Raw genomic sequence first — 10,930 nt, 5'->3', positions numbered from 1 at the left:
TTTTACCGGAGCGCCGCGCGCTTTCACCGCACGACTTCCTCGTAACTCGGGCCGCCCTCAACCCGTTCTTCAACGCCGCATACATCCTCCCACTCTTCCTCCTTCTCCTCCTCCACCACCTCCACCACCTCCACCACCTCCTCCTCCTCCAACTCCACCACCTCCGCCACCCTCCTCTCCTCCTCGTTCTCCCCCTCCCCCAATTCACCGTCACCTCCTCATCATCCTCCTGTGTCTCTCTTGGGCGCCCGCGCTCGGCCCCGTCGACGGAGGGCCGATCGATCGAGAAATGTCGCGAGTAGTGCTGGCGAGTACAGTCATCGTGCGGCATAGGGAGCTCCTGGAATAGTGCTAGTGTAGCGGTCGTGGTGCGGACGATGAAGAGCGCGATCGAACGCAGAATCGAGGCGAGTACTGGGCTCAAGGGCCGTCGCCTCCATTTCCCGGAGAACGGCGCCACGGAAAAACGGAGGCGCGCGCCAAGTGCAGTGAACGCAACCGAGTGCAACGAACTCCCTATTCCTATCGTGATTTCTCTCTCTCTCTCTCTCTCTCTCTCTATCCCTATCCATCTGCCTATCTATTTATCCACGTATCTCATTTACTCTCTCTCTCTCTCCCTTTTGCTCACTCTACTCAATCCAACTCACGACCCCCCATCCCCCTCTTATCCCCCTGCTCCGTGCTCTCGCTCTTTTTTATACTCGCGCCCATACTCACATCCACCCATCCGCTCGCACACGCACACGTGTGATATGCCTAAAGAAAAGAAAAAAAAAGAAAACAGAAAAAACCGTGGGTCCGACTTTTTTCAAGCTTCGGTATAATTTTGTGACACTTGTGTGGATTTCTTTAATGCCTGTTCCTGCCAGTGAAATACCCTTTGCTCACACAAAGTTCTATTACTCTCCCCGGCAATTTTCATTTTTTCTACGCGACTACAATTTTACCTCGACAGATACTCATTCTATCCCTTTTTATCGCATTTCCCTCGTATATACAGTTTCCCATCCCTTTGACCCTTACTCCGAATGATCAAGTCGCTTGCCGCACACACGAACACACATACACCGTCTATACAACACGATGTTTTTGCATAATTTTTGGATTGATGCAATTTATAACGCGATGACTTGGAATATATAATTCGCGTTACCGATTCTAGCTTGTAAGAAGAAATTGTATTTTTAGAATAAAATATGATTTCGTGGAAGCAGGCACGTTTCGTTTCACCTTCTCGAATTTATTATTTTATATGATATTTTGAGAAACCACATTCGTTACTTTCTATTCCTCGTACAATAATACTCGGACGATTACTTCAATGGAATGCTTCACTTATTATTCACATCTCTGTTTGTTGTATTAATTCTCTCGCTCACTCATCTGTTTTTCATTATCTAGTTTTCTCTTAAATCAAATTCGAATAAACAGTTATTTGTTTAGAGAAACGTTACGTTCCTTCTAGTTTCATTTCATTCTAGTATTCGTTTCATTATTATTATTATTATTATTATTATTATTATTATTATTATTATTATTATTATTATTATTTAATAATGAAAAATAACAAATAATACATGAAAAATATTCGTTCATATTCGCTTTTCAACGTTTCTTTCTTCGTTCATTCATGATAATTAAATCTATTCCTATTAACTTATTAAACCTTTTGTAATACTTTCCTTAAATTTCAATAAGACAATATAAGAAACTTTAATTACCATTTGTTTCTAACATAAAAGCTTCATTTATTACATTACCTATTTTACTGATTTTTTTTAAATATCCATACATGTATACATACATACGCACATGTGTAATCTAAGATAAATTAAAGTCTGCATACTCAAAACAATAAATTGAAATTCGTAATTGTAAGTTTTTCAACGTGTCGAAACTTTTTGCTATTAATTATATAAATATGTGTATATATATACATATATATATATATATATATATATATATATATATATATATAACATAAAATTATGAAAGTAAAATTTGACAGATGATTCCTTTATTCGTGCGATACAATATATCAATATTAATAAGCTACTCGAACGTGCAAATAATTTTATGAGACATAAATTACAAGTAACATCAATGGAGAAAGTTAACTTAATTCACCGTTCAATAATGAAATTTGACGAGGGTTTAAATATTTTAAATGCCCTTCCTTATCACACTGTTGACTCTTAGTATATAAAGTAGACGAAAGTTCCCAAGAAGAATATCGTCAACTGTATTTCATTGTAATTCTAGCAAATTTCTATGTTGTATAATATGCGTGAACTTGAAACAAATAAATCTTTAACAATAATTTGTGCAACGTATTTAAATTTTGATTTAACTACCACTGTATGAACTTATGAAATATTTAATTTATATTTATAACACTGTTTACTGTGTATAGAATTTAATTTGATATAATATTAATAATTTAAAGCGTCAATTTTAGCTCAATAATATTTTTTATTACAATTTTTCTTCTTTTTTTTCCATATATCCGAAGCAATATATTGTTTAAAAAAAAAATTTTAAAAAAAAAAAAAAAAAAAAAAAAGAACAACTCCGATACTTCAAGACTATAGTTTTTCTTAATCCAATGCTCGTTAAAGATGTACAAAAAAGTAAATGGAAATATACTTTTGAGTCGCTGCAAGATAATATTGACATACAGGACACACGAGCAAGAGGATTAAAAGAAAAAAAAGTGTAAAGAATAGGGAATGAAAGGAACGAAATTGACAATGTCGTGAATGTCTTCTCGTAGTTTAAGAAACTCTTGCTCGCGCGGACAGTTCATCTATTCTAGATGATGGGCTTCCGGTCTCGACTGTCATTAATAAATCATAACAACGTACCCCGTCCCTCCACCACTAGGATTCGCAGTCTTTTTATATCCACGTGTTATCGCGGCTCTGCTCGTTCACCGCTAATTTTCACTCCTTTCTCATCTGTTTCTTTATCTTCTCTGCCGTAATTTTTATCCCTGGAAACGCCAAGATCCAGTTAGTTTATATCATAAACTTGGTTACTTGGCTCGATCTTTTTATTTTATTGTTGTGGTATGACTTGTTCATTCGAAAACGTCATTTACTCGCATATGACGGATCAGCGATTGCTTTTATTATTGTCACTATAAGCATCACTATCATCGTCATTATTATTATTATTATTAAGTCGGTATCATTAGGATTACAGTTGTAGTAAGGAAAAGTACGAGGATTGTGTTTGGCAATAACTCTGCACTTACTAATTCTAAACCAAACTCGGTTGTAATATAAAGTTAATCTCATCTTATCAATGGTATGGGCAAATCTTGTTTAGGCAAAAAATTCATTAAAGTCCCAAAATATAAATCGATTATTTTAATATCCTTGATACTTCAACTTTTTGAAAATTACTAAGATTATGTACAATGAATTTATTATTTCTATTTTGTTTTCTCTTGACTTATTTCTCTTATTATTATTATTATTATTATTGTTGTTGTTGTTGTTGTTGTTGTTGTTGTTATTATTATTATCATTATCATTATTATTGTACGTATAGCTTAAGAATACTTTTTCCCGCTTATTTTGGGCCTTGTTTTAATCGTTTTTAAGCCTCGACGCTTTTCGAACATTGAACAAAATAGGGGAAGTTGGCTTGATATTTACATAAAAATTTTCTTAACCAAAATCGATCGTTTTGAAATGAATAGAAATTTATTATTAAAGTTATTATTATTATTAAAAATTTGTACTTTCATTTTAAAGTTTAATTTATTTTTTTTTGTTTGTTTTTCGTTTTGTTTTCCTCCCAAGAATCGTATTTGGAAATATATCATTAACATTCTCTGTTCATTATTAATAATTCCCTTACGTGCAAACAAGTTTTTTAATTGCCTCATCTATAATACATCAATAAATAATATTTACATTTATTGTCAACGTAGTTAGTTTTTGTGCCATCTCAATCATACCAATGTTAGTTATCATTGTTTTATTTATTTATTTATTTATTTTTTTTTTTTTTAATAATCTATAAGCTCGGGATTGGATATTAAAATATTTTAAAGATTAATGTGAATCAATAGGTGTTTTATTAAAGTAAGAAAGCACAATGTTAACGTAGTGACCGAGAGACGGAATACAACTATTCCTACAATAGGTATTCATTAAATTTTGTATTTATTTATCCGATTCTCATAGTTCTCACTGCAACACGATGGCATGACATGTAGTAAAAATAAAAAAGTAAAAGAAAAAAGTATTTGTTTGCGTTTTCAGCCTCTTGCTCGGTAAAATTGGTAAATTCGACATTTGAATCTCGGTTATGGAGGTCATTCAAGGCTTTCTTATAAAAATAGTGAATTTCTCAATTTAACGTTAAAGTGCGCTCGGGATAGCGGTAATTAAATGCGCGCATAGCCTCGGTAAAAATTTCTAATGGATTATGATTTAACGTTGCAATGAAGAAAAACCTTTTACAATCTATTTTGTTTTCGCGAACGCTCATTCGTAGTCGTTTGCCTAACCATCAATAAGTAAGTAATCCGTATAATCGCCGTGACGAAAAACTTAACGATCTCGCTTATCAGTGTGCATACACGACCGAACTTATGGCATTTCCAAGTGGCCTTCGGCTAAATGTTGAAAGTACGAATCGATTGTTCGAAGCACGATGTGCCTCACTCGCTGCCTTCACCTCGGTCCGTGATTTTTCAACACCAGCCCCTCACTTTTTCTTAATCTTACCAAATTCTCAATCGTCCTCCCGCTCGCTATTCACATTGGCCTTTTATCGACGAATTCTCTCTTTATCCGGAGCATCGACTTCTCACCGAGCTTTATTCCTCCCTCTGCGTGCTCAATCGTCCTAAGCTAATGGAGATGGCTGATGGTAGCCGGTGGTCGCGTTCCTTATCCACAATGAGTCCTCTGTCTCCGAGAATTTTCGGGCCTTCGAGTGGAGTTGCCTGTCGGAGCGCTATGCAATGCGCATCCAAAGATTTTACATCGGGAGTGGGGATGGATGGTATTTTATCGGGAGGTAGTCGCCGCCGTGGCTTTCGCACCTGCTTACCGTTCGTGTAAATAAAGCGATTAATCGAACCTCCCCGAGCCACTACACGCGATTTATAGTTTGACGAATGGATTCGATAAGAGTGCATTACGCGCATTCCCCGCACACCGAATCACATAAATTCTATAAACAATTATTTTACCATATAAACTGTAGCGTAGCCGTATGGGAGATTAGCGACCGCATGGAACATTGTTGTACCGTTAATTTGCAAGGGTTGGGTAGATCGATTTAACGACCGACATGGTTTTTATTCGACATCGACGGCGATTTAATTACGCCGAATTCGAAAGCCGACCTACAATATCGAGCAGCCAATTCTTTTCTAAAGTAGCGTTAAGCTTTGAGAATAAACTTTGAAAATAAGCTCTAACGCACCGCCACGACGATAAAAATAAGGCAAAGGCAAATGCTCCCATTGCCGTTCGAACTCCATAGTTCGTTCGACTTACATACTTCTTCGCGTAGTGATTGCTAAGGCTCTCGCGCGCCCGTTAATAATTATCGATAATCGCGCAAAATTAGGAAATTCATTAATTCTTCGTGGTGTATTACGCCCAAACGAAGAGATCGCGCTCACAGCCTCCCTCCAATCGTAACTCGCCGTTACAGGAGCAAAAGAATTAAGATCGCCGGTAATAATCATCCTCTCCTTTTTCTCCACAGCCTGAACAAGATGCATGCGATGGAGAGCAGCGGTGGCAACGGGAAAAAGGTCGTCGACTCTGCGGCGGAGTCGAAGCGCGGCGTCGACGACGAGGACTCGCGCAAGTCGCCCAAGGTCCCGCAGAGTCAGCAGAACGGCGCCGCACTGCCCGAGGAGACGGCCTCCGCCGATCGAAATCTGATTCACTGCCCACATTCGTCGTCCTTCCCCAAGAAGGAGAAGAAGGAGTCGCTCATTGATAATGACTTGATTCAGCATCAGCCCCAGGTAAATTGATGATTTCTTCGTGTATTTAGTGCTGAGAAGCGGCCGTTGGCGGTGACGCGTTGCTTGCGTTTAAATTTTGCCTTCTTTTTCTTTCTTTTCCTTTTGATTTTTTTGGGAGACGGGGGACGGGCATACAGGCTCTTTCACGGTAAATTCACGTTCGAGAGTCGAGCATCGCTTTCCCTTCATGCGGACACCTTAGGCATCAAAGTTTTAAACAATTTTACCCAATGGCCGACATCCGTATTCTCTTTCATGAAAAATCATCGGCAAATCGTATTACTTGCGAGCTGCGAGACACGCGATCCGCATAATAATCGACTAAATCAGTATAAGTAATGACATTTTAAGGGTTTCAATGTATTTACTAAATCGTGCAGAGTCCGATTTATTCATTAAGTCGCCGAAAAAGCTAGATTTCCGAATATAATATAAATATCAGCAGTGTTGTTATTCGGCTATTATTCTTCTTCATTATCAAATCATTAATGTTTATCAGTATTACATACATGCGGTTAAATACAAATGTTATTATTACACGATGTCTTGTTTTATTAAGTCTTAAACTTGGTAGATATCGAAATTTTTGATCTTTACTATAATAATAATAATAATAATAATACTCTCATCGTATGTTTTGATAATGTTATTTTTTTAAGTCGCTCTATCTATCGTGTAAAGAATAAAAGAATAAAAAGACAAAAAAAAAAAAAAAAAAAAAAAAAAAAAAAAGAAAAAATAATCCTATGAAGAGACGAATTGGCGTAATGAAGTACGCTCGTCGCATTGTTGTATGAACGCGAATAGAATTTTTCCAACTGGAATCTAAGTATTAAAGCTAACAATGGCTGCATGATAAGTGGAATAACATCAACAAAATATGATACGTCGTATACAGTGTTGCGAGGGAGAGGAAAGAACATTCGTGTAGCTTGTAAGCGAGAGCAGCGGCGGGGGCCTTGACTCGGCTCGTTAGCTCGCTGACAAAAAATTTATCAACAATTTGGAATTTATAGTCGAAGCATATATAAGACTGGGAATTAAAGAAAAATCAATAATAATAAGATTTGTCAATGATTTATTGCTCATGCGGTCCAACAGGTGATTCTGACCAAATCGTCGAAGCTACATTACGAGCAAACGACGGCTGCGGCAGCAGCGGCGGCGGTGGCGGCGGCGGCGGCGGCGGCGGCAGCGGCGGCGGCGGCGGCGGCGGCGACATCGTCAACGACAACAATGACGACGGCGGCGGCGGCGACGACGACGACGACGACGACGACTACGACGCAACCGACGACTACGACCAAGCAGGGCAGAGTCGGCGGTCAGCGTGGCGCCGCAGCCAAGCACCAGCACCAGCAGCACCACCATCACCAGCATCAGCAGCACCAGCAGCAACACCAGCATGAGGAGCACCGGGAGCAGCAGCCGCCGATGCGAGAGACCAGGAAGCGGCGCTCGGCAGACGTGGGCCTGGGTGGGGGGGCCGTATCAGTCGGTGCGCTCAGCCTCTCCTCCTCCAACGGCAACTCCAGTCCGAAGAAGCTCTGCCTCGATCAGAGGGAGCAATTCATCAATTCGCTCATTGGCTCGGACAAGTTCACCGCCGAGCAACTAGCCACGAGAGCCGAACAACTACGCGCCGAAGTCCAGGTGAGCGCGAATGGATAACGAACGAACGAACGAACGAACGCGAAGACATTTCTTTCGACTTCCCGTTCGATTTCATCACGCTCGAACCCTTTAATCGTCAATTCTCCACTTTTTCCCGCAGGACCTCGACGAGCTCGCGCGCGCCAAAGAGATGGAGTGGAACGAGATCCTGAGCATGCGGAAGCTGAAGGAGGAGGCGTATCTGCGCATCGAGCGCCGCAGACAGATAATGGGCTTCATGGAGGGTAACGGGCCCGTGGCCGGTGACGGCTTCCTGCCCCCGGCTAATCTCGTCCTCGGCCAGCAACACTACGACGGCAACGCCCATATGAAGGAAAAGTGCGGTGGCCTCGTGGTGCCGAAGGAGGAGCAGCGCGGCGGCAGTCTTTCGCGCGACAGCTCTCCCGCCCTAAAGCGCGAGCGGATTTCCAAGGCCCAGTCGGGCTACCAGCAGTCCTCCAAGCATCAGATCGTCACCGAGAACGGGCCCAAGCAGATCGTCGTCGACGCCCAGAGCCCGGAGCACAGGCAGATCGGCGAGGGCAGGCAGGGCCCGATCGTCGACGTCAGATCCATCATCGCCGACTACAGGCTACGACATCCCGAGACGGTGCCTAGACGGTCGGTATCACGCTCGGCTACCTTACCACGCCACACTCCAGCCCCACCAGCGACACCTCCTCTCGTCTCTCGTCTCTCGTCCGACTCACCTTCTCGACTCCTCGACTCCTCGACTCCTCGACTCCTCGACTCCTACTTTAATATCTTCGAGCCCAAGCCCCATTGGCCCATCATCCAATTAAACGTGCGCAACGGTGCATTTGCCCGGTGCAGTATTCACATTGGTCGATGTCAAAATAAAAATCACAATATCCTGCTTCGTTTTATCCTGCACCGAAGCAACAGCACGGTCGCGTCGCGCTGTAGTCGAGCACTTCTTCAACGTAATATCTATTGTAGTCGAGCGCCATTTTTTTTCAGGCCAACTAATTGATTGTATTACCGTTTGTAGTAGGGGTCGTAGAATGAGAAATTCCGTTAACGTAGGCCTTGGGGCTGGCGGGGCAATGGTCGAAACTGTTGGGAATATGGACTCGCGGCCTTCGAGCACCGACTCGTGCAAGAGCAATTCCAACGTCAGCGATCCTAATAATGCCATGAGCTTTAAGGATGTACTAGTGCAATTTGCCAAGTTGAGCCAACAGCAAGGTAAGTGTTATTAAAGCCCGTCGCAAGGGGAAAGGGAAGCGAATGATGATGAGTCGAGTCAAAGTGGCCGAGGTATGGGCCAAGGATCTGTATAAGGATATGTAAAGTCGAGGCTAAGGGGGACGTTGCTTATATTTAAGAATTTTAAGGGTTACGTGTGTTTACGTTAGGTAACGCGCAATGCCGTTGTCGCATAAATTAATTACTCGCCGCGACGTCGCGGCCATTTATTTGAACGTATAATTTTTTCGGATGGACTGATTAATTTTGTGTCGAGTATTGAGTTTAAGCGTAGACGTTGCCGTTAACTCGACTCATCCAGCCGGGCGAATGTCGCGAAGCTTTATTTTAATCAACCGCCAATACGATTAAAATAAAATGTCATATCTCGTGTTCTGTAGGAGAGCCAATAAAAACACCTCAAAATTATCCAGACGTAACGCTGCACCCTGTCGCCGCTCCACCGCCGACGCAAAATTCCGCGCCCCAGACCTCGGGCTCGCTTCTCCATGGTATTCTAACGAAATCTCAGTCGCCAAGGCCGACCACGTTCTCGCCGACATTGGCCAGACTGTTAACGGCGCCAGAGAGAGAGAGAAACGCACCAACAATAACGGCGAGCTCTCATCAGACAGCCACTCAGCATCTTTTGCAAGCATACCAAAGCGCCAGTTCTGTTTCTATCAGTGATTTTCTTTCCTCGTCCAAGGTACGTTTTTGTCATTGTTGTTAATTTTTTTTTTTTTTTTTTTTTTTTTTTTTTTTTTTCCATAAGATTTTCTGCAAATCGTTGACTGACTATTCGATCAATCGATTTCCCGATCGAGCCAATCTATAGCTATCTATCTATCTATCTCGAAGATATACGAATTTGTTGTTCGCAATTTCATTAATTTATATAATCCTTATGAAAGTTAAAGCCGATTAAAGCGGAACGGATATTTTGTCAAAATTTTGTTAATTTAACAAGAGGCTATGGGAGCAAATTAGGGCTTCGGGCGTTGTTACTAGCACACGTCGGTCTACTTTCCTAATGTCGTGTCGTAAAATTTCATTACAGGCTCGGACAGAAATTACAATAACTCCAGTCGTCAATAATCCAATACAGACGCACTCAAATAATTTGATTCATGTTGTAAGTATTGATGTATTGTTGGCAAATAGCCGACGAATGCGAATTATAAGTTTGAACGAGCGAGAAAGCGCTAATGTGGATTGGTTTTGATTTTGTAAGGACGATGTGCAGGAAGAGACATCGATCATCGACGAAAGAGACTCGAGGCTCTCCATGGGAACCAGGGATAACAGGGATGACAGAGACAGCCCACCACGTTGCCAAGGCTGTCACGAGCGTGCAGCACAATTTGTATGCGCTGGATGTGGCAATCAGTGGTATTGCAGTCGTGAATGTCAGGTACGATCCCTCCCACTCACTCGATCCGTTCAGTTCGCTTAGCGTATTCTAAGAAGATGGTGTGCCATTATACAACGATGTAATCCGTTTATTATTGGGTAATATTCGTAAGTGATGGAGTAATGGGGCTCGGTGGTTATACGGTGGTAGGAAGCGTCGTGGGAAGATATCAATTCCCAGTGTAACCGATGAAAATGAGAATTTTGCAATTTGCGCATTAGGCGACGAGCATTAGACGAGTATTTGCCATAAAGAAACTTTCGTTAATAATAATAGTCTGCCTGTTATTTTTAGGTTGCTGCTTGGGACGAGCACTCGGAGGTGTGTTCTGGATAGGGAAAGGTCAAGCAGCCAAACGTGAAATTGCAAATGAATCTAGTCAAGAGAAAAAAGCCAAGAAAGAGAATCTAGGCAGAGAATGAACATAGAGAAAGAAGATGCAATTGCCGGGCGTGATGTATATTTTTATGAATCTTTATTGTACGTGTAAGTGAATTAGCTCGTCCTATTGCAAAGAGCCGTATTTATGAGATGAACCGAGCTAAATTTCTTCTAAGCACGTTTTACCCCGCATATTGGAAGTTTTCTTGAGCGTTCTTTGGATGTGCATTGTTTATTCTTCATTTTTTGGTTTTTTTTTTCCTCCT

At 41.4% G+C, this 10,930-nt stretch overlaps 1 protein-coding gene across 2 annotated transcripts in view; it reads left to right on the top strand.

Moving 5' to 3' along the window:
* Nucleotides 1–10,824, top strand: part of LOC105359646 (lateral signaling target protein 2 homolog) — a 29,873-nt gene extending 19,049 nt beyond the window's left edge. Inside the window, exons 2-10 of one of the 2 annotated variants that reach the window (XM_011496284.1) lie at nucleotides 5,740–6,007; nucleotides 7,109–7,227; nucleotides 7,276–7,660; nucleotides 7,782–8,281; nucleotides 8,673–8,869; nucleotides 9,304–9,578; nucleotides 9,930–10,004; nucleotides 10,104–10,283; nucleotides 10,578–10,824. In XM_011496284.1, coding sequence (XP_011494586.1) covers nucleotides 5,740–6,007; nucleotides 7,109–7,227; nucleotides 7,276–7,660; nucleotides 7,782–8,281; nucleotides 8,673–8,869; nucleotides 9,304–9,578; nucleotides 9,930–10,004; nucleotides 10,104–10,283; nucleotides 10,578–10,619 — 2,041 coding nt within the window. In that variant the 3' untranslated portion in view covers nucleotides 10,620–10,824. Of the gene's footprint in view, nucleotides 1–5,739; nucleotides 6,008–7,108; nucleotides 7,228–7,275; nucleotides 7,661–7,781; nucleotides 8,282–8,672; nucleotides 8,870–9,270; nucleotides 9,579–9,929; nucleotides 10,005–10,103; nucleotides 10,284–10,577 lie in introns of both variants that reach the window. The other variant, XM_011496283.1, reaches the window with a different exon arrangement.
* Nucleotides 10,825–10,930: the final 106 nt, after the last annotated feature.

This window comes from Ceratosolen solmsi, unplaced genomic scaffold (assembly GCF_000503995.2).
Source record: "Ceratosolen solmsi marchali unplaced genomic scaffold, CerSol_1.0 scaffold29, whole genome shotgun sequence".
In the NCBI taxonomy this organism is placed as follows: Eukaryota; Metazoa; Arthropoda; class Insecta; order Hymenoptera; family Agaonidae; genus Ceratosolen; species Ceratosolen solmsi.
The sequence above is the reverse complement of the archived record's forward strand: the minus strand, read 5'-3'. Positions and strand labels throughout refer to the sequence as shown.